This window comes from Jaculus jaculus, chromosome 7 (genome assembly GCF_020740685.1).
Source record: "Jaculus jaculus isolate mJacJac1 chromosome 7, mJacJac1.mat.Y.cur, whole genome shotgun sequence".
In the NCBI taxonomy this organism is placed as follows: Eukaryota; Metazoa; Chordata; class Mammalia; order Rodentia; family Dipodidae; genus Jaculus; species Jaculus jaculus.
Genome location: NC_059108.1, coordinates 42,133,730 through 42,158,260, shown reverse-complemented (window position 1 = coordinate 42,158,260; position 24,531 = coordinate 42,133,730). Strand labels below are relative to the sequence as shown.

The following is a 24,531-nucleotide window of genomic DNA, read 5'->3' as shown; positions in this document are numbered from 1 at the left end:
CAGAATTAACTCTGGTTGAGGCTCTTAAGATCTTATATAAGCTTTTTAAAGTTACAAATTTTGAACTTATTACTACTAAAAATATTTAACACCTGACATTCACCTTATGTGTAGCTATTAATATACTCATCTAGCAACGTAGGGAAGAGGGCCTGTGGCTCTTAAACTGTTTAGCTCTGGTAATTTACTGCATGAGACTGAATGCACCTGCACCATAAAAACCAAACAAGGACACTGAAATCCATTTCAATTCCTCATTAACTCAGAACTACAGCAGACTGCTTATTTATCTTACTGCATTAGAAACATAAAACAAATAGCCAAAATGCAGACAAAACAACCTGGAACATTCACAAAAGAACGGAGAACTGTGTGGCTTTAACATTTTGGGGCTCCTCAAAGGGTAAATTTAAGGAGATGAATGCTAGTGGGGAGAAAGCAGAGTGGGCTTTGTGCAGTTCATGGTGGGGTGTGGGGAAGAAACAGCGCTGCAAAAGGCCGAGTGTGGCCCTGAATGTAGGATGACTCTGTCAAATGTCACAGAACCACAATGCTGGCATAATATCCAATTACCACTTTTGTGTTTGCACATTCAATGGAAAACTCACATGAAGTAAAACACCAAGGAGCAAGTGCCCACAAAAGAATTTTTCTTGCAGAAAATCAGCAGCTAGAGTATTGACAGGGTGAATCTGGCAGTAAAATTCTCTTCAAGAAGTTTCTTTGTTTTTGTTGGACAAACCTAGCGCTGCTACGATCCTCAAATGACAAAAATGCAAACCACCACAACAACCCGCCGCAGAGTCAGAGGAGAGGAGCCCACGAGGACGACGTCAAGGTACTTCGGGAGCAAGCCTCAGGAACCCATAGCACCAGTGCCCTGCAGTCCCCCACTGAGAAGCGTGAGGCAGGCAGGACAGCGCCCCGCTGGCAAAGGCAGGCTGCAAGGAGGCGGCCAACCAGGAGAGAGGCAAGTTTTTTGTTGTTGCTTATATTCTAAACTTGGCTATGTGAAATCTGCTTTGTCTTTCTGTGGTAGAATGATAGTTGCAGATATTTTACCAATGCAACTGCATTTTGTCCTAAGAACGATCATGATGAAAAAATTGGGGTAGTGCTTTGAAATGTTTCTAAACGCAGAAAAAAAGTAGCTTTAATCATACGTATGCCTTTCTATTAGCAGCAATCAAGAAAGAGGAAGCCTGAAGATGAGTAACGGACTCGTGATCATGAACGCTCTCCAACAGAACATGGCAGACTGCAGTGATGATGGGTGGTGGACCAGGAGCTTCTGGCAGCTGTGGGGCAGCAGGGCAATGTGGAAGAGGCTGCTTATGGAGCCAGAGCACAGGGTACAAGTCCCATTTAATGACTTCCTGGTAACAACCTTACTGCCTAGTTACGTTCAAAGCCCTGGCTGTATGGAAACCTCTTACCCACCCCTCTGGAAGCAGGTGGGTTTGCAGGTCCTACCCACACGGTAGCTTCCATCACTGCTCCCTGGTGCTCAGTGGTTCCAAGAATGGCCAAATATTGTCAATGCTGGCACTGAGCAGCTGTGACATCTCCGTAACACCAGGCTATCCCCCCCGAGTGTCTTCTCCCTGGCTTCCATGACACATTTTCCTCCCTGGCGCCTGGCACACTAGTGTCCCTTGTGACACTGCTGTCTTTTCTCTCTATAGGCCACCAGAGTTTTCAGTAGTGCCCGTGGGTTCAGCAACCATACCCATGCCAGCCTTCTGACCCTCTTGCTCCTGACCCTAATGTTCTGAGCTCCTGGTGGGTAGATGAGTCTATGTGTGCCCAACATAGGCTCTTTCAATCTTGCCCTGTTTCAGGGGAAGTCTGTGCCTATGGGGTCTGGATCTAGACTGTTCTCCTCCTGCAGGTTCTTGCTTCCTCATGGTACTTGCTGGCTGCCCCTCTGTGGCTGTGGAGGTTGTTTCCCCTGGAGCCTTGTCCTCCGGAGTAATCTTAATTATGTGTAAACAGAAGGGAAGAGGAGAGAGAGATAGAGAGGTGCTACTCCATGTATCTGTGAGTAGTGGAGAATCAAACCCAGGCCGTCAGTCTTCGTAAGCAAGTGGCTTTAAACCACTGAGCACGTCCTCCAGCCCTTCAGAGTAGTCTTAGATGCTCCTTCTCTTCCGAGCTTTCCTCAGGACCTGAGAGCAACTCTAACTGCACCCCTACAAGCACATTAAATTGTGGACTACACTAGTTCCTTCCTTAGCACGACCAACTCCAAGCATGATGCTTTGAAGAAGTGTGTGAAAATCACCATTCACTTCAGCAGTCCTTTCCTGCTCCCAGTCACCTGCTCACTCACTCACTTGAAGGTGACCTCTCATGTAACAGCTCGGGTTGATTTACATTAGGACTAGTCAGCATAACACGGTCACGGTCCTTTGTAGCATCCTTTGGCTTCTCCCCATGGGATGACTTCAAGGACCTCACTTAGGCCAACAAAGTGAGGATGGAAATTTTATAAGAAACAAAATGAACTACAAAGGAAAATTTGTTTTGAGTCTCTAAAAGGGAGGCAGGATTATTTCTTGTTTTGGCCATAAAGTATGACCAAAATAATTCTCAAAGATCAGATTATAGGAACACATTTACAGCATTCATTTTCTGACAGTATCTGTTCTGAGAAGACAAGACCAATCACCCCGGGGAAACAGAAGGGAGATGATCCAACAGAAATATTGTACAAAGGAAATGCTTCATTTTCATAGGTTTCTGGTAATGAGATTATTGTTCAGTCTGTCATCTATCATGGCCTTTCCTGTTCATTCATTAAGTATTTATGTGAGTCTGTTCTCTGCTCTGAGGATAAGCAGTGGGCAAAGCTTTATTCTGATGGGACCCGACAGAAACATACTCATGAAAACATGATGTCAGTTGGTGGTGACATCAGTGAAGCAACAATGGAGGCTAGATATGGGGAAGAAGGGATGGGAACCCAGGATTCTCAGATCCAAATAGGTCCATAGAAGAGGGTCCGGGGCCCAAGAGCTACAGGCAAGGGCAAGGGCCCAAGGAGCCTGAGGAAGGCAGGCGTGTAAGAGGCCACATGGATCAGGCTGTCCTCAGCTCTGTTTGGTGGACGGGGCTCTCATCGACACTTCACCTTGCTCGTTATTAAAGAAGGTGGGAAAAGAAACAATAAAAACCAGTGTGCTGAGGACATATATTCTTTTACAATTTGGAGTCTGACAGAGAAACAAATAGTAATGCTCATGGAGAAGAAGAAATAGGAGGGGAAGGAAAGACTGTTTCCTAGGTTTTCTAGTGCTGGTTTTATTTTGAAAGAAAACACTTGGGAAAAATGAAAAGCTTAAAATAAACCTGGACTGGATTTTCATGACAGATTTTAGGTGGCGTGGTAAAGGACGGAAAAGAATGCAGAGGGAACGCCATGTCTCACCAAGGCGGGTTCTGCTTCCAGGCTCATCCTGTGGGCTCAATTCTACTGTGTCCAGTACAGGACCAGCTCTCACACTCCCAAGGTGGGCTGCCCTTGTGATGTGGTGGTGAATGGTATATGGTCAGGGTGGGAGATGTTATTTCAATAACAGAATTTTTTTTATGAGAGGGTGAGAGAGAGAGAGAGAATCTGCATGCCAGAGCCTCCAGCCACTGCAACAGAACTCCAGACATGAGCACCACCTGTGCATATGTACCATCTTGTACAGCTCGTTTACATAGGTGCTGGGGAGTCAAACTTGGGTCCTTAAACTTCACAGTCAAGTGCTTTAACTGTTAAGCCACCTATCTCTCCAGCCCGGGGGATATGTTCTTTCTAGACAAAAGGATTGAGGGTCACTGTAGGATGTCAACTCTTATCTCTATGTCAAAGGGAAAAGTGATGCTTGGGTGGGAAGATTCTGAAGGCAGGCCCATGGCACAGCCCCAAGTGGTATCTGACAAGTAGTAGAGTATTTGCACAGGCCCTGGGTTCGAGTCCCAGTGCCACAAATCAAGACGGGCTTTAGGGCCCTAACATTCTGGATCTCCTGTTTAATGGCAATGAACTAATGGTTCACAGCCAGACAAGGATCTAAATGTAAGAAGCAGAACTCAACAATGAGTATATGAGTTTTTCTACCCCTAAACTGAGCACATAGCAAAAAAGCCTTAAATATTTAAATTCCAAAAGTATTTTTTGTAAGTTGGAACTCAAATTAAAAAAAACAAAACACAAAACAGATAGGAATCTAGGGCCTGACGCATGTTTTCAGAGAATGACGAATGTGAAGAAGGGAAAGGAGGCTTGAAAGGGAAAGGTTGAGAAGTAGATAGAGACAGACCATGGCTGCTGAAAACCAGACATTCTTCCTAGGAGGGAGGGTTTTTCCTAAAAACATTTAAGTATTTTTAACTTAAGCATTTCATATTGCAATTACAGTACAAGATTGCTTTCACTATAAGAAAGATGCAGCATAAAAATGTGTGAAAGCAAAGCTAATCCTCCCTGCTGCCCACCCATGCGAAATGAATGCTAATGAGCTCCACGTTCACAACCCTTCCTTGTCTACTCATTGTTCCATGTAACCCGCCCTGTCTTCCCAGGCTACTGTGTAACTCGCCCATCTTCCCAGTGCACCATATAACCAGCTCCTGTCTTTTCAGCATTCCCTATCACTCAGTAAAATGGCTCTTGTCAAATCTAAGAACTCTTCTCACTTCCTCATTTGGTCAACCAATAGCATAGAATGGCTGCCACATACTCCTTTTAGTACCTTCCCACTTCCTATCTACCTGGTCTGCATTTTTCTTCTCTTCCTGGCTGGTTTCTCCTCTGTGGACTCTTCCTCCTCTAACCAGCCATAGATAGGAAGCTCCTCAGGGTTCAGACCTGTGCCTTCTCCACAGTCTTCCCTACTACATGGTTGGAACTTATCCCTGGATATAAATAACACACTTACACTTAAGGTTCCCTATCTGTAACTCACTCAAATCTCTCCAATGAGCTCATGACTCAAATATCCCATTCCATACCACACAAGGCTGCTTAGATGACAAGTGAACATGTAGCAAAAACATGTTTAAAATATTGTTCCTTCCAGGTCCATCCTACCCAGTCCACTGCCAACTCAAAGAAAGATGGTATCAGCTTTGCAGATTTGAAATCTCAGTCTTCCTTCACAGGCCCTGTTCCCCAACTCCTCTGATGCACAAACTCTTAGCACAGTGTCACCAGAGCTGTTCTACCATCCAGGCATGTTCCAAACATAATCCCCCTCGCCCAGTCTCCAGCCTCGTCTCATCTCTTCCCAGACCTGCTGCTGTAGATGCTGATTCCTCCTACTTCACAGCTTATCCCAATGTTTAGGATGCTGGGGGCTGCAGAGATGGCCTAGTGATTAAGGCTCTTGCCTGCAAAGCCAAAGGATCCAGGTTCAATTCCCCAGGACTCACATAAGCCAGATGCACAAGGTGGCGCATGTGTCTGGAGTTCATTTGTAGTACCCACTCTCTCTCTCTCCCCCTGCCTCTTTCCCCTTCTCTTAAATAAATAAAAATGAAAAATATTTTTTAAAAATAGAACAATGCTGGGCACTTGGTAACTTTGGTGAAAACCAATGGGACGAATGAAAGTGGTTCTTCCCCATCCCACCCGCCATCCAAGCTGACAGAGCTCCTGACAGGTAGGCAGCATGGAGACAGCTGATGCTCACGTGTGGACTGAAGTAAGGTGTGAAGACAGACAGGTGAGCAGAGGCAGTTCCAATCATACCTCCAAATACACCTTTGTTCCTCATATCTGAGGCTGTCAAAGTCAGCACTTCCAATCTTAGCAAACCCATAGGACAGATCATTCATGATTCCAATTATTTATGCTTCACCCCAACCTCTTTCAAATGGTTAAACTGTATATGCATATTACAGTTAGGAGTTGAACTACATATACTTCTTATGTAAAACAGAAAACTTGAGGGTTCACATGAAGACAGCATGCATGCATATAATGGTTTTCACTTATACTCTCAATGACTGTGTGTGCATGGAGGTCAGAGGACAACTTTGAGATATCTGTGCTCTATTTTCTTCCAGACAAGGTCTCTTCGTACTACAAATGAACTGTCTAGATGCATTGGGATCACAGATGTGTATGCCACATTGTATCTGGCTTTATGTGATTGTTAGATAATTGAACCCAGGCCAGCAGGCTTTGCAAGCAAGCACTTTTGGCCACTGAGACATTCTCCTAGGCCCATGATTTTATTTTTAAAATTCAGCCAGAGAATCGCTCACTACCTGAACTGGGATCTAAGACTATACCCTCTTTAAACACTCATACTCATATATACAGACATGTCTACTAGGTACACAGCTGGGGGCAGGGAGCACAGTGCATCATCTATGACCTAACCAGCAGGCCTTGTGCTTCAACATTTTAACACGAGCACATTCATCAATGCAGCCTAAGTCAGTGAGGGATGGCTTTTCATTTTGGCCCAAAGCAAATGAAGACATTTCCTCTAGGATCTTAATGAAGCCAAAGTATTTTACATCCGTATCTACATAAAGACAGGTTGAACTACAGCACATATTTAGCAGTGCTGGCCTGATGAGAAGCCAGTACAGCTTCTCAGAACACCGCACCTCAAGTTTTCCTCTGGAGAGGACGCGGCAGAGAGCCTGGCACAGCATGTGCAGCAGCAAGCCTGTATTGTCAAACGGCAGCTAAAAGCGCTGTTGCCCGTGTTCTTCTCTAGCATGACTTCCCATGAGCAGGAACAGGAGGGGCAGTTGTAGAATTTCAGAAAATGTGGCAAAGGGAAATAGTCCCAGGGTAAAGCATGGAGGGAAGAGAGATGGGATGGAGGACGGTGGTCACTGGGCTGGGCTGGGAGATGTCCAGAAGAAGGTGGACACTGAGATGTGCAGAGACACCCACACATCAATCCAAAAAGCCACATCTCTTAGAACATGTCTACTTAAGCCTATGTAAGACACTGGCATTTTGATTCCGGTGTCCCCCATAAACTTATGTGTTCTGAATGCTAGGTCCCCAGCTGGTGGCATTTGGGAATTGGAGCCTCCTGGAGATGATGTATTGTTGGGGGTGGGTTTATAGCCAGCTTCCCCTTGCCAGTGTTTGGCACACTCTCCTGCTGCTGTTGTCCACCTGATGTTGACCAGAGGGTGATGTGCACCCTCTGCTCATGACATCATGGAGCTTCCCCTAGAGTTTATAAGCCAAAATAAACCCTTTCCTCCCACAAGTTGCTCTTGGTCAAGTGTTTTCTGCAACACTAAGCTGACTACAGCAGATGCTGACCAGGACCCTGTGTGTCCCCTGCATGGTACTCTCACTGTGCCTTCTTCTTTGAGACATTACCACTTGGTTTATAACCAGGACAGCACTTCTGATAAGACATTTAGTCAGCACTGGGTGCGAAGAGGGAATGAGCAAGGCTACTTCTCTCAGTGTAGGTCAGGGTGCACTTAATCCCAATCAAAAGATTATTCTGTGGAAATGGAAAATTTTTTATCCTTTCTTCACAGTCCAATGACAGTTAAGCTCATAATGGCTTTTCCTTCAGGGAGGTAATGGAGTATCTCCAGCATTGGTTCTATTTTTACTCACCCCGCCATCCATGTAACTCCAGCCAAAGCAGAGGAGGACAGGGAAGAAACTGGGGAGCAGGTAGGAGCCCATACTAGTCTCCTATTGTCTCTTCTCTCCCTTTGCCCTAAAAGACAGGGTAGAGCAGGAAGCCAAACAATTGTACAGCCAGCCACTGAGATGTTCCCTGGGGCTTGCTGACAGAAATGCAAGAGGGGCCCCAGTCCTCTCCTGTAGAGAAGATCTAAACCAACCAGAGCCCTGTTTCTGATGTCCCCAAATCCCTTTAACTGTTCATCTACATAGAAGGCAGGGAAATCTCCTCTAGCAAGTAACAAGAGACTGGAAGTGGACATTAAAATAAATCATAAAATATCACCTAAATGAGCCACTGAACACAACATTTATAAATCACAGAAACCTGAACTTATGGTTCCTGCCCCTTTGACATAGGGAGCATTTCAAGTACTTAATAGGTCCTGTAGGAATGTACAGAGTACTCACCAGGTACTTAGTGTGAAAATGTATTTTGGAGGTTAAAGAACTTAGGGAATTACAGGCCAATGAGTCTAATTTCATTTTTTAAATATAAGGGTTAAAAAAATAAAAACCCCAAACACATCCTCAGCTATTTGGAGGAAATAACCTATACTAGTGACAAAATGTAAAGGATTAGTAAAAATTCAGAATTCTGAGTTCTACTCTTAGCCATCAGTTATTTATGGTCTAACCTGTGCTAAGGCACTTGTATCAAGAGTCTTTCCTGTCCTGTAGAGTGAAAGGGCTCCATCAGATGAATCTACAGCATGTGCAATTGGAAGGTATGTGGTTGGTTTATTTTTTTTTCCTTGTTTCACAAAGTACCTGAAGCAGGCTAACTTTTAGAAAGAGGCTTGATCAGCTTATAGCTTTAGAGGCTGAAAGCACACAACGGAGCAACCTCACTGTTTCTGCCTCTGTGAGGGCCTGACCAGTGTCTTCACAACACAACAGCAAAGAGCAGGTGAAAAGGAGGAAAACCACACTTCAACACAGGAGGCCCAAAGGCAGATTCACGGGCCAGACTCCCAGAGCTCCCAGGAATGCTCCCTAATCCCTTTGGAGGGGAGCTCCCTCGGTGATCTAAGACCCTCATTAGGGCACACCTCTTAAAAGGTATGCCACCTCTCAAGACCTTCATTTCTGAGCTCACAGCTTGTAAACCATGGGGATACCATGAGATGAAAACCACACCTCAAATCTTACAACTAACTAGGTCTTAGCCTGCACCAGTTACATGTTGGCAGGTGTAGCACATGCCACCTTCTAGCAAACAGACTTAGAAGCTAGGTGGCATGCACACAAGCCTTACTGCCACCACCCTGTGAGTGGAAGGGTGGCATAATGTGGCTGTCTGGGGCCATGAAGTCAAGTGGGCCTGAGCCGCAGCCAGAAAGGACTTGGGACTCTGGGACTCTTCCCTCTTCCCTCGGTTGGTCCTGGACTCAAGCCCTACGTTCCATTTATGAAGAGGGAACAGCCCATGTCCTTCAAGCAGCGGGTATTTTCACTTGATTCACAGCAGAATCCACACTGAAACACACAAATGGAGATGCACACAAATGGAGATGCACGTTTTCTTGAGAAAGGGTAAGGGCTACCCCAAACCAACAATCTTCCTTCTCCTGAGTGCTAAGATTATGATCAGCTCATAGTCCTTCTTAAAAACAAAATTAATTATTAAGATGGCAAGACAAATGTTGGGCTGGAGAAGCGGCTTAGCAGTTGAGGCACTTGCCTGCAAAGCCAAGGATCCAGGTTTGATTCCCCAACACCCACATAAGCCAGATGTACAAGGGAGCACTTGTGTCTGAAATTCGTTTGAAATGGCTAAAGGCCCTGGCGCACCCATTCTCTCTACCTGCCTTTTTCTCTCTTTCTCTCTGAAATAAGTTTAAAATACATTTTTAAAAAGACAAATGTGGGCTGGAGAGATGGCTTGGCAGTTAAGGCACTTGTCTGCAAGCCAAAGGCCCAGGTTAGATTTCCCAGAACCCAGATGCACAAGATGGCAAATGCATCTGGAGTTTGCAGTGGCTGAAGGCCCTAGTGTGCCCATTATCTTTATCTACTTTTGCCTCTCTCTTAAATAAATAAAATTTTAACAGTTAAAAAATATTTTTTTAAAAAAGACAAACGTTATGTTGCAATTATTTATTTTCCAAGCAGTGAGAGCAGGTTGTGTTGGATAATTTGAAATTATCTGCATTAGTATCAGCAAAATGAGGCAGCAGTCACTTGGCAAGTCCCCAGAGCCACAGCTCACAGCAAAGCTCACACCTGTGCAAGCACTTTCTTACAAATACCAGCAAATCCAGCAGCACATACATAGATGCCCAAAGTACTAAAAGGATTAAGAAGGTAGTACAGTTGTTAGTCATGGTTCGAAGTTTATGAACAGCCTCAGAACAGCCTCAGCTGCAACACTGAGTTATTTGGTATGACAATGTATATTACTGAACAATACATGGAGCTGGTCCTCTAGAATAGAATGCAAGTCATTCATATCAAATCAACACCTGTGTGACTTATTAACATCTCAGCAAAGCAAGCCTACAGAGCAAACATTCCACAGTGCCCACAGTGCTGGGCTACCATGCCATGTCACATGCTCTCTGGGAGAGCCAACTGAAGAGGTTTCTTTGCCTGGCACTCTTCCCCTGCTGCAAGTCATCGGACGGGTTCAGCACAATCCTGGACCCATCTCCGTGCAGGCTATCTTCATAGTTTTACCAGGACTGTTTCCTCAGAACCAAGTTCAGACAAATGCAGAGAAACTTGTTGCCTTGGACCAAAGTTAACCTTGAATGCAGGTCCACAAGGCCTCTCCCCAAGACTTTTATGAAGGGGATTTTACTTGGTTCCCCAAGCAGGGATTAATCACTCAGTTCTTGAGGGTGCCTTGTAATATTTGCACATTCTGAGTTGTATGTTTTCAGGTGGCTGCAAAGTGATGTAGGTTTTGACATGGAAGAGAAAGCGTGTACTGTGTCATACAGACTACAGCAATGAGACCTGAGCCACAAGGAAAGTGGAAACTCTTACCATCCTTTGGAGGTAAATTATTTTATGAAATTTGCAGAAAAATGGATGGACCTGGAAAGGATTATACTAAGTGAGGTAACCCAGGCCCAGAAAGCCAAGCGCCACATGTTCGCTCTCATATGTGGATCCTAGCTACAGATGATTGGGCTTCTGCATGAGAAGGAAAATACTTGGTAGCAGAGGCCAGTAAGTTAAAAAGGAGACATAAAGGGAAGAGAAAGGAAGGGAGGAGGGTACTTAATAGGTTGATATTGTATATATGTAAGTACAATGATTGAGATGGGGAGGTAATATGTAGAATGGAATTTCAAAGGGGAAAGTGTCAAGGGGGCGGGAGGGAATAACCATGGGATATTTTTTTATAATCGTGGAAAATGTTAATTAAAATTTAAAAATTAAAAAAAAATTATTTTAACTGTGCAGGACATAGAGGAAGGGAAAGGGACATAGACATGTCCCTTAGAGTATGACTACTATGCCCTCAGTCCAGAAGGCCTGTGACACAAAAGAATCTGCACACAAAATATCACTATAAAACACAGTAAAAAATGAAATGTGAACCAGGTGTGGTGGCTCATGCCTTTAATCCCAGCACTCAGGAGGCAGAGGTAGGAGGATTACTGTGAGTTCGAGGCCACACTGAGACTACATAGTGAATCCCAGGTCTGCCTTGGAATAAATAAATAATAAAAATGACACGTACTAGAAAATTTTCAGTTCCAGGGATGGGATACCTTCCAGTGAGTTGTTGGTCAGGGAGGTCCCTGATGCCCCCAAAACATTACAGGCCATTGTTGAGGCCCTTGGTTTCCCAACAGGAACAGATGGTAAGACCCTATTGCTGAAGACTCCACATGCTTGGGCTACAAGGTCATTGATCTTGTAGGAGCTGAGCTAAAAACCTGTAGACCAGCTGACAGAAAGCTGGAAAAAGCTATTTCACATGCAGCTCTATGGGAGAAAGAGAAATTATCAGTGGAGACAATCAACAGTGAACACTGAAAGCCTTAAGTTGAAGCAGCCAGGCCAAATGAGCTAATGGGTACAAAAGTGGAAAGTCTCTTATGGGGGAAAACAACTGCTCTCTAATTAGACTGGAGGCCTGCTCCACTGATACTGAAAACCTATAATAGGGAAGTCATGAGCCCTAGGGGTGTGATGTCTGCTGGTATCTGGCTAAATGTATATATTATACTCACCAGGCTGCCTGGTAAGCAGTTTTCTTAAAGTTCATACCCATATATAATTGTAACTTTCACTTTTGGTTAGAGAAGCTTCTCTTTTCAGATGGCGGTGACCTTGGAATGACTCAGAAGGCACCAGAATGCTGAGAAGTGACAGAGGAGTGCTCAGCACTGAAACATCTCTATCACACCTTCCAAGACTCAGGGTGCATTGCAGAAGAGGTGGCAGAAAGAATGTTAGAGCCAAAGAAAGGGTAGGGTTCTTACAACGTGCTCCTCCTCCAGGCACAAAATGGCCTGGATATCCATGAGCTCACAGTGCCACTATGACAGGAGGAGAAGATGATGACAACAAAATAAAAGAGAGACTTATTGAGAGGGAGAGGGCATATGATCAAGAGTAGAGTTGTGAAGGGTAAAGTGTGTGGGTGGGTTTATTGTCTATAATTATGGAAGATGTCAATAATAAAAAATAAAAATTAAAAAAGTAACACAAACACATATGTAATAGTCAGGACCACTGACTCCATTTCAGGTCATTTCCTCCTCATCTATGTAAGTATAGGGAACACTCTAAAGTTCCTTTTGAAATTTAGCCCCCTTTCACTTTTCCCTAACCTATACCCAAATGTATGAACCCAGTGCACATGTTCAGTAGTGTGACAGTCATCTCACAAGAGCAGAAGACACTGAGTTATTAAAATGCTAATTAATATTATGAGAATGTGGTCTCTGGATAGCAACACCTATATGCTAGCAATCATAAATTAGAAATCACCAAGGTCATAAAAACCTAAATTAAAGAAAAAAAAAACAAATTTAACTAAAGAAAAAAAACCCTCCCACTACCCTGAACCCAAGCCATGTTGGTAAATACAAAGAATCATGTAATTTTTAACATTTCTGTTAAAGTACAAAGCACTTTTAAAGATGGTCTTGCTGTCTCACATGCACTACATGTAGGTAATCCTAGAAAAGTAAAATCTCCACTAAGTATAAAAGAGAAATAAGGGCAACAAAATCCATGACAAATACAATCCTTCCATTTTCTTACAAGTTTGTTCTCTCCATAAAATATGAATACTTATATAAATCAAATTTATTTCCTTTATAAAATGCAGAAAACATGAATAAAGTTTATCCAGATATTCAGTTGCCTATCCATTTCAGGCCTGTGAATTTTATCTTTCATTTCAGCTGAGGAAAAGCCAATCTCTCAGCTGGCTGAACTGCAATGAGACCCCGAGAAACCAGAAGGTACATCCTGGCTATGCTACAGTTCTTTGTTATGCCCCATTCAACCGCACCACACTATTCTATCCACCAAGGACACGGACCAAGGCAGCCTCATCACACAGAATGCTGAGGACACGGGGCTTAGCTTCTTGAATTAACTGTGAAATTATGGAACTTAACAGCAACAAAAAAAGCAGAAGCAGACTCTGAATGAAGGGTGGTGGGAAAAAATGGTAATTATAAGACTCCCCATTAGGGCCTTGTCTAACCTCCACCCACTGAGAGAGCTCCTTGCCCCTGGCCAGGAAAGCCGCTGCACATGAGGGCACTGGCCAAAGTCTACACCTTCCCCATGGCAGGAGAGCAAGCCTCGGGCCTTTTGATCTTTTCAGATTAGCATGTTCAACTGTCTGGCAGAAAACATATTTCCCAGAGGCCGCACATGTATCTGGAATGTCATTTCACTCAAACATTAAATGCTATGTTGCAAAGACTGAATTTACTAAGGAGCTAAATATCCCTATTGCTTTACTTTGTGTGTAAATGAAACATACTCCTGGTACATGTAGACAGATTTTTTTTTTCAGGCAAATTTAGTTATTACCAAATCTGTTTGATAAATGAAACTGCTGGGGCTGGAGAGATGGGACTAGGGGCTAAGACACTTGCAGGCAAAATCAAAGGACCCAGGTTAAATTCTCCAGTACTCTCGTAAAGCCAGATCCACAAGGTGGTGGTGCATGTGCCTGGAGTTCGATTGCAGTGGTTTGAGTCCCTAGTATGCCCATCCCCTCTCTTCCTAAGAAACAAAATAAAAAGCTTAAAAAACTACTAGTGCTTAGTACCTTAGCTTCTTTGGGGAAGTGTTTGTGCGTGTAGAGTATGTGTGATGTGGAATGTGATGAAATGTGTGGCACAGACATATGTGTGTGGAGGCCAAAGGAGAATACTGGACATCCTCTACTGCACATCCATGTATCTTCTTAAGATCGAGTCTCCTCAGCTGGGGAGATGGCTCAGCCGCTAAAGGCGCTGCTCGCAAAGCCTAGCTTCTATTCCTGGACTCAGGACCCAAGTACAGTCAGATGCACAATGTGGTGCAGGCAGTCACAAGAGGTCGTGGTATGCTCATTCTTTTTCTGTCTCTCTCCCTCCATGTGTCTACCTCTGTCTGCTTGCAAATAAAAAAAAAAATGTGTATTTTTTAAAAAAGATGGGAGTCTTCCATTCAATCTGGAGAAGCCATTTTCTTCCCTTCTTCTCCCTTCCCTCCCCTCTTCTCTCCTCACCTTTTCTTTCTTTTCATTTCAGGTAAGGTCTCACTCTAGTCCAAGTTGACCTGGAATGCACTAAGTAGTCTCAGAGTGGCCTCAAACTCACAGTGATCCTCCTATCTCTGCTTCCTAAGTGCTGGGATTAAAGGCATGCACCACCATGCCTAGGCAATATGCCATTTGTGATCAGCAAGCCCCAGTGACAATCTGGTCTCTGCCACCCACAAGACCGGGGTTCGAGATGAGTGTGGCCAAGCCCAGCTTTTCACCTGTGTGCTGGAGGACTGAAGCTGGTGTCAAGGCCCTCACATTTCTGCTGCCATCATTCTCTCCCATGAGGCATCTCCCCAGTTCTCACTGTCTTTTTAGAAGACATGGACAAAGAGATTCGAATCAATTTTATGTGGATGAGTCATGGTAAAAAGCAGGGAAAAGAAAATATTAGCCGGCGCTGATTTGATAATCTAGTACTAAATTCTAACATGTACATTAGATGGGAAGAGAAACTGACAACATTTCCAGCATTTGATTTTTAAAATTTGGTTTCTCCCATTACTTTGTATGGTAACTTAAAAAAAGCAGTAAGAACACATTTGGTTTCTCATGCAGATCAGTTTTCTATGCATAGTTAAGAGCGATGGATAAAAGCAAAAGACGACAACGGCTTTGTTGGCATCTGTGGGCAAACCACGACACCGGATCCTCTTCCCTTCAAGATGCAAGGGTCCTGGGGAGTATCGTTTCCACAAGGAACAGCCCAATGGGGCTGTAGCTGTGTCTCTGGCCCCTTCCCCTTCCCTCTCCTTTTGCTCTATCTCTGGTGAAAAGCACTACTAGGGGACTGTGTGGTACTGACCACCACTAGTTAGCATCAGCCAATGCTACAGGCATCCATGAAGCACTATTTGCATCATAATATACTATGCCTTACAGAAGGAAGAGGGAAAACAAACATCCCAGAGGGATGCTTTTAAAATCACATGGGGAAACTTGGAGTAAAGTGGGGTCTGCCATAGAAAGCAACACCCAACAGCAAGCTCATCTGCCATGCTCTCGTCCACTGAGTACTTGGAAACCTAAATGCCTGCAAAAAGGCTTGAGGTCACACATCGCAGTGTTGCAGCATCCCTGTGCATCTCAAATGCACCCTTACCCTGTGAAAGGATTCTACTCTAGCACCAGTACAAGTGGAGCGATGTGTATAAGCAAGAGGCACAGGTCTTATACTGGGACCGCACACAGAAGAGGCCCTGCTCACGGGCACAGCGCCAGCTCTTAAAGCACAGACACAAGGGGCAGCACGCTCAGGTCCTCTTCTCTAGTATTCACTCCCCAAGGTCCAATCCTTAGCATGGCCAATAAATGGATAGGAATGGCTAAAAATTTACCATAAATCTCTTCGCGAGTAAAAAGTGCTATTTGAGTAGCTCAGTGTTGGGGTAGTTTTGACAGGAGAGCCGGGGACAGAGGAATTCCCCGAGTTTCTCAGTGATATAGGCGACTGGCAGCCTTGGTATGCTGTCTCCTGAACTTCAGGCATACTGCACACAGCTGACTGATGTGTGTTCCACACAAGCACTTGCTCAGCTCTCAAATTTGATCTTCTACCTACAATGGGAAGGAATCGCAGTAGGTGATAACTAGTGTCCCATCTCCAAACAGTACTTCTATTAGAATAGGAGAAAACAGGGTCTGACAGGAGAACCCACCCCAGTCGTCATCATGGACAGGTACAAGTCACCTTCCTCCGAGCAGCCACCTTCCTGGCAGTGACACCATTACAGGTACCCCCTTCTCGGAACTCCAAAGGCTACCGTGTGCTTGGCCCAGACAGAGGCAAGGCAGGAGACAGGAGAATACAGAGCGGATATGAGAAGATCCAGGTCACTTTTGGACAACCCTGCCCAAGTCTAGAACAACCACAGCTGTGCTCTTGAGAGCAGAAGAGGGGACAAGTGCTGGGTGCCGCCTGTGCGGCCTCTCGGCAAGGCTGAAAGGAGAGGCACATCCACTCTCATGGGGTTCTACACGTGAGTGGAGGAAGGGGACAGCAGCAAAGAGCAGTGTAAAAGGGAACAGATTTATGTTTAGGGAACTAATGAGGATGTCTGTCCTCCCAACAGGAGCTCACCTTTTAAATGAAACTAACAAGCCTAAAGGATGAAGAAAACTACAGTAGCGATACATTTATTTCTACTGAACAAAATCAATTGTCTTCAGTTTATCAAGTGCTTAGTAGACATGACCTTATAGTACCCTAGCGGAATCCTAAACACTAGATATATCTTTGTTTTGCAGCTGAAAATTTGCATGACTTGCCCAAAGACACCCAACACATCTAAGATAATTTCAGGCTTGTCTGACAAGGCTTCTTGACAAAAGCCCATTGTTTGTGATTGTATTTTATCCCCCCCCCCCCACTTTTATTTCGAGGTAGGGTCTCACTGTAGCATAGGCTGACCTGACGCTTACTCTGTAGTCCCAGATTGGCCTCAAATTCACAGCAATACTCCTACCGTTGCCACCCAAGTGCTGGGATTAAAAACATGTGCCCCCACACCCAGCTTGTTTGTGAAGCATGCGTGGGCTATGGTGTACGGGTGTTGTTGTCCTCTGACCTACACAAGGTTGGTCCTTCTACCTCTTTTAAGACAGGGTCTCTCATTGTTCAGCACTCCATTCACCAGGCTAGCTGGCCGTGTGCACCTCCCAAGTGCTGGGATCACAGGCATGCACTACCACACTTGGCTTTAGGCGACTTCCAAACAGCCAAATGTCATTCCCTCAACCACATGATACTCTGGCCTAGCGGAAGCACCCCTGGGAGCACCGGGGGACACTCGGCACTGCTGCAGTCTTCATAGAACTGATTCCTAGTCTGTGGCATGTGTGCTGCAGCCGCCACCCCCCCCCCCCAAGTGTCTTATTAAACACCCGGTCCCCTAAGGGTGACCTTTCACTGCAAAGAACAAGCATTCTTCCTCACCATCAATTACACATTGTTTTCTGGAAGACTGTTACCCGGGGGAGCAAAACAAACAAAAAGGGAACTATTAACCTGAAGGTGATCAGAGACTGAGGACTGAGCGAATGATGTCTGCACAATTCATTAGCTAATTCATTCCTCCAGGTAGATTCTGGGTGCCTGCTGGGGTGTCTGCTGAGCAGAAGCACATATGAGCTTCAGACTGAAGAGAGGGACTGACAGCCCGTGAGGAAACTCTGTGGACGACCTGAGCTCAACTCTCCCAACAGACACGCAGAAGAACCGTGCTGCTGTGATAGCTACAGTGGCAGGAACCTCGAGATAAAGACCTGTGGCCTCCTGTCAGGAACAGCAGCCATAAGCTGTGGGAGCATGGTGACTGAGCAGTGCTGACTACTGAGCCCCAAATAACTGGCTCATGCTCTCAGAGGGCAGGAACCCCCAAATCATTTGTCATCTGCTTTACTGTGGATTACCTCAGAGGCTTCAGACAACATGGAGTGTGAAGGTCATCTTGAAGGTCAGATTTCCTGCCTCTCAAATCACTGAGATCAAGTTCTCCATACCTGGACTGTCTGGTAATCGGAGGCATCGATTCCCTTCACGGTCACCTCTCGGAAAACCCTGGGCTCCAGTTCCTCTTTGGTAAGGTCACAGTGATAAATGATTCCTAGGAGGGCAGGAAATCTCTGGTTAGTCCACAAGGGTAACAGGGACCTTGAGGTATAGTCTGATGCCAGGAATGGCCCTAGGGGAGCAGTAGGCAGGGTCCTAGCTGATCAGGGCCATAGAAGGCCAGCATGCCAAGTGTGCTGAGAACAGAGCCTGGCATGAAGAGCACCCTGCTCCCCCACCTCACTGACAATCCAGCTGTATCTGCAGTCACCCATAAGACACACTCTGGAAGTGCTTGTGAGAATATTTCCAGAGAGATTTAACTGAAGAGGAAAGACCCATCCTGTCTGTGGGCACACTATTTCATGGACTGGGGTTCTAATGGAATAGAAAGGAAAAAGGGCAAGGGATGAGGGGAGCCAGCGGAGCAAGAGCCCAATGTGCCCAGATGTAAGCAAGGAGCCCACTACCACGATGCCTTCCTGCCATGAAGAACCATACCTCAAACTGTGAGCCAAAACAAATCCTTCCTCCTTTACTTGCTTTCTGTCAGGTATCTTGTCACTAATATGCATACTAAGCACACAGATTCTAATGCATTCTGAGAAAAGGTGGAATAAATACCTGAAACCTCACAGGTTTTCTACAAGCCAGATCCTTTAAGAGCGCTGGTCAAACTTGCCCACTCATCTGGGGCCTTTCACCTGACAGGCAACTGACAGGAAATCCCCATGATTTGCTTAAGGTCAACAGCCAGCCAGGGATCTCCTTGTTCCTACTACCTGATGCCCACCCATCCATGGACACACATGTAGACAGTCAGCAACCAAAGACGATGAGTAGTCATTTCAGAATTGCTTTTCCAGCTGGGCGTGGTGGTGCACGCCTTTAATCCCAGCACTCAGGAGGCAGAGGTAGGAGGATAGCCATGAGTTTAAGGCCACTCTGAGACTACATAATGAATTCCAGGTCAGCCTGAGCTAGAGTGAGACCCTACCTTGAAACCCCCCCCCCAAAAAAAAATTACTTTTCCAACTTTGATTATCTCAGTAATACTGCACAAGACAAAAAACATAATCAAGAATTTCAGCTTATTTAATCACAAATAAAAATTCTATTCCTGAACTTAATGATTCTTACTGTTACTGTTTTAGAACTGAAAGAAACATCAGGACAAGTCAGTAATATCTGAAAACAATGGCAGTGTTGTGGAATTAGAATTGATTCAGATGACTCTACCTAGTCCCCACCACACATACAAACATGCCTGAATCTAGTGGCTGGTATGGAAACCCCACATCATATTCTAAGCATATATTTTCAAGTTAATGAAAAGCTCATTTTGTGATGCCAGGGAAAACCAGAAACCAAGTGGGTTTTCCCAAAGGGTACATTTATATTGATGGACCATGAATTAAAATGGCAGCTCTCTCTCCTTGATTCCCCTGACTATGTACTTCATAGTAACTGAGAAACAATATATGCTTCCCACCAGCAAGGAGTAGTATATTTTAGATTTGGTAACTATACTTACAAACTGTGATAAGGTTAATGCAATAGTGTATATGATGAACACTGACAGTGAGATATAATAGTGTGTATGATTAACACTGGCAGTAAGATGTATAACTTGATGGAGGTATTGCCCTTTTAGTTTAAGTAACACTTGGGATATTTGTCATGTATCTCCAAGCTTGCACTCTGATTTGTTATATTCACTGAATACTGCGCTTTCCTGACTTAACCATGACAGGGAAAGGAGATCTTCCAACATGAGCCTTAAGATCCACACCCGGTTCCCACCAAAAGCACAAAACGTATCTGAAGCCTTGAAAAAAAAAAAAAAATCCCCCAACAGTCAAACAAGATGGAGTAAAAACCAAGCACATGCCATCTGATTACCTGATGTGCCCCTGCATCACCACCAACTCGTACCCAGAATGATGAGGGGGCTCAACAGGCAGAATTAATAATCCCTCCAGGGACCTCAGACAAGCCACCAAAATACTAGAATGCAAATTCCTTAGTGAATGACAAGGAACAGACCCCACATGCTTACTTATCTAGAAGGCTGAGATTGGAACAGAATTCTATACACTTCTGCCCAAGTTCACACAAGTAGTTCCTTGAAAGAGTTAACATAATCCCAATGGTACGAGGGTTGAATGTATTTCATCAATAGTCTCTATGTACAGAGCCATCTGGGTTAGCCCATGTTAGCCTAGTGCATATTCACACCATGATGTGTGATGAACCAAGATGAACCACTATGACTGAATGATGTGTGATGTCTTGTCTGATTTGGCTTATGTGTGGGAGGAACAAGGTTGGTTGGTTTGAACAAAACATTCTCAAATCATGAACAGCAGAGACCTGGTTAGGTGATACCTAAGAAATGAATTTCAAGGAGAAATACTTAGATTATGGAAGTCCCTTAAAGCCAAAAGAGTATCTGGCCTTGAGATGTTTCCTGATGAAAACAGTGCTTTGACCAGGCAGTTGGTATGGTCCCCGAGTCACGTGAAATGCAGGGAAGGAGGAACAAGGGGGAGTTAGAAGGAGGGCACTTCAAGAGCTGTGACAGACCTAAGAAAAATCCACGAAGTCTCTGTAGGAGACTGCAAAGGAATTCTGTAACCCAAATAGTTTCTAGTGCCACCCAAGAAAAATAAAACCAACTCTCCAGAATGGTTTTGTCTTTCCCAAACTACTTGTGAAAGGATTTCTTATTCTTTCTGCTATTCTGAATTATTACAAAACTTATGTTTGGCTGGAGCTAACCTCTGAGCTTCCAGAAGTGCAGAATTAATCAGTTCAACCAGAGTGGTCCCAGCTACAGGGAACCAGTGCTCCAAATTGCCCTGGCTGCCTGTCTGCTCTCAAGTGTCCAAAGTCCTAAGTGGCTTGGGCTCAATATGCATCTTTCTTTGTCATGTACCTCTATGGGAAACAGAGCCAGCTGGAATGCCCCTGCCACATGAACCCGTGTTCAGAGCAGGAAGCTGTGACCTCAACGCTTGGCCATAACTCTGTGTCTCTGCTGTTGCCTGGCACAGCGAACACTATTCCCCAGGGGCTGGCATGAGACAGTTTCAAGCAGTGTGTCCAAGTGTGATGTACACACACAGAAAAGAGTCTTACTCCCTGGAGGGCTCTTTTAATTATTTGAGGGCAGTTTTTGTACTTGGTTTTCAAAGGCCTGGGGCTGGAAGGCCACCCTTGGCTTTAGATATCAAATGTCATAAGGAGAGAGGTAAACAGGACAGGGCAAGATGATCAGGAAGTGATAAGCAGACAAACACAGCATTACAGTAGCAAATTAAACCGTGTTCATAGCCTGCCCTGGTGATAAAGTACTAGGGACACACTTCCCTTTTCAAACTTTGCAGCCACAGCCAAAGACAGAACCATCCTTTCCACTAGGACAGTGAGCCCTTTCTTCTCCAGGTAACGATAAGCTGGTTCCTGAAATAATGGTCATGTAAGTCACTGAAGCGGGCTTATGAGCCTCTGAGAGCAGGCTTTTATTAGGAGCAGGTGAGTCACCTGCACTCTGTATCCTTTGTCCGTTGTTCATTAAAACTGCTGAAGATGTGTGACTTTCCAAAGTGAACAGTCTGGGACCGGTATAAGCCAGAGGAATACAAAACGGTCTCTCAGTGGTGAGCAGAGATGGCGCCTGCAAGGGACGGGCATGCAACCTCTGCTCACTGGCTGCTGTGGGGCTCTGGGTTCCACGGGAAAGGGCCAGGAGGTACAGGGCATGTTGACATGGAGTTTTTCTTCCTTCTTATTTTTATTTAATATTTTATGTATTTATTTATTTGAGAGGAGGGAGGAAGAATGGGCACACCAGGGCCTCAGCCACTGCAAATGAACAATAGATGCATGCACCACATTGTGTATCTGGCTTACATGGGTATTGGGGGATCAAATCTGGGTTCCTAGGCTTCAGTGGCAAGTGCCTTAACTGCTAAACCATCTCTCCAGCCCAACATGGAGTTTCTGAACTGCTGGCTGACTCCTGGCTCTGGGTGTGGTTTCCATTTTGTGAATTCCTTTCCTAGAACCTCTTAATACTCTGCAAGGCACTTGGAAAAGTAAATCCCACTGGCTTTCCCAGGGGCACCTTCAGACCTACCTATAGAATGTCATTCTGTTTTAATAACCCAGACAGCAGCCAGTCACCACAACAAGATTTCTTATGGACTGCCAACTCGGAGACAAAGAAGCTCCAATGAAGCACACTGTGGTCTGGCCGAGTCCCCTGAGACTGCTTCATCTGCTAATAAGTAAACGGCTGCAAGGAACCAAGCGGACAAAAAGTACTTCAGAGGAGCCCGACAATGACCAATATCAGTGAAGAAGTATTTTTCAGCCAGACTGTTTTTAAGACAGGATCTGCATGACTAGCTTTAACGTGTCAACTGAGCCAAGCTCCTGGGACAAATTGGTGTCCGTGTGTGGCTGCAAGGCTGTGCCAACAGAATCATGGAGAATGGAGAACACCAAACAAGGCAAAACAAATGTGACCTGGCTTATGAAACGTTTAAAAGATAATTATTTTACTTTGGGAAAAATTAATCCATACCATGAAAGTAGAGTCACAACTTAGAGGAGTTTTTATTCTTTTCTATGAGACCCAAGAGAACATACATCTTTTCATACATGAGGGCAAGACTATGATTTGGATGACAGTTTAATTCTAGTAGACATGTTGTGAGCCTGGTGTGGTTAGGGATTTTATGGCTTTGTTGTCGTGAACACTACATGGCCATGTGCAGGCAAAAGGCTGAATGCTGGTGCTATCTGTTGGGACAAATTTTAAATTGACTTAAAAAAAAAAATGCACTGTGCCCAGGAAAACAGATTCAAAAGAGTGAGAGAGTGTGCAGTGTAGGTGCTGCTGTTTCCTCTGTTCTGAGGATCAGGTCAATTTATATTTTTCTTTGTGTGTGTGTGTGTGTGTGTGCATGTGCATGTATGTATGTATGTATGTGTGTATGCATGCATGCATGCATGCATGCATGCCAAAGGATTAAGATTAGGCGTCTTCCTTAATCTTTCTCCATCTATTCCTTGAGACAGGGTTTCTTCCTGAAACAAAAACTTACCAAATGGGCTAGACAAGCTAACCAGCAAGGCCCAGGGATCATACTGCCTCTGTGTCCCCAGTCCTGAGATGGCAGGTGTGTGCAACCATGCCTAGAATTTTATGTGGGAGCTGGGGATTGGTACTCAGGTCCTCATGTTTACATGACAAGCACTATACTAGCTTCCCTGTAACATGACTTTTGTCTATAGTACAGCCTATGTGACTGATACTAACGTAGCATTACACTGTGACTTCTTACAAGACACCCAACATCAGTCACAGTACTGAAGAGTCTCTTACCTGGAGATAAAAAGGAAGTGAACTGATAGAAGATCTCGGAGTCCTTCTTCCGCCCGCTGTACCCCACCACACTGCCAACCTCGAGCGGGAAGGTCTTGAGGAGAGCACCGGTGGTCAAGTCATGAAGCTGCAGGATATTCTTCACATCATGGAGGTAGCACAAGACCAGGAAGCTGGACCTGACACAAGCCACCCATTCTGCAATGATGGAGAGAGAAAACCCACATTTGTAAGGTTACCACTTAACCACATGAACATAAAAACACCAAAACACCAAGAGTTCCCATCTTGGGTAGCTTGGATTACCACAGCCAGCTGTTCCTTGTGCAAAAATATTAAGAATTCTTATACCCCAAAATGATTTGCTTATTCAATATTACGTTTTTTATTTGCTTGTTCTGAGCACCAAACTCAAGTAATGTATTTCATGTGGCTTCTGTTTAAAAAAGCAGCGTCAAAGGCCCCCCCTGTGATAACACTGAGGACACTGGAATTATACAACAGACATGAACAGGAGAAGAACAAGGAGGTGTGCAGACTGTCATTAATAAAATCTGACTTTATAGCTGTACTTTATGACTCGTCTCTGGGTCTGATTCCCAGTAGAGCATTCTGAGCTAATGATGCACAGCGAATTTCACTGTGCTTCTCTCTCAACGGTGAGTTCTAAGGAATATTGAAGGCTCCCCTTTCCAGTTGAAAGAGCTTGTAACCATTCAGAAAGAAGGTTATAAAACTATATCACCTCCAATCTCCAAGCATTAATTTGCATTTCATTAGATATACAAATAAAATAGACTCTCACCTTAAGGCATTATTAATCCCACCCTCATTAGCTTTAAATGGCAGAAAATTCAAATGTCTAGGGAAATATTTACAGCATCTATGATGACTCCTTCTACAAGAGTCACTATTTCAACTCCACTTCTTCCTGAGAATCACCAGAGGACCTATGAAGCTTTAAGCTTCAAAAGTGTCATTTGGAGTGACTAATGCATGTGGTCAGTGCTTGGTACCTTAGCAGCAGTTGGTAGGTATTGGCTATAACTATCTGAGGGGACACTCCTGCTTCAGTGTGGACCAAGGCTCTCAAAGGGACTGTAAGAGTCCTGGAGTAAAGATGTTCAATGAAATGGCCCAACACCTGTTCCATGACTATCACTACATCACCACATACA

The 24,531-nt window shown here is 44.6% G+C and overlaps 1 protein-coding gene across 1 annotated transcript in view; it reads right to left on the bottom strand.

Annotated features, from left to right (window-relative positions):
• LOC101606972 (prolyl endopeptidase) overlaps positions 1-24,531 on the bottom strand; it is a 118,144-nt gene that overhangs the window by 18,873 nt on the left and 74,740 nt on the right. Inside the window, exons 9-10 of the mRNA XM_045155234.1 lie at positions 23,354-23,551; positions 17,910-18,013 (exon numbers count right to left, since the gene is read on the bottom strand). Coding sequence (XP_045011169.1) covers positions 17,910-18,013; positions 23,354-23,551 — 302 coding nt within the window. The remainder of the gene's footprint in view (positions 1-17,909; positions 18,014-23,353; positions 23,552-24,531) is intronic.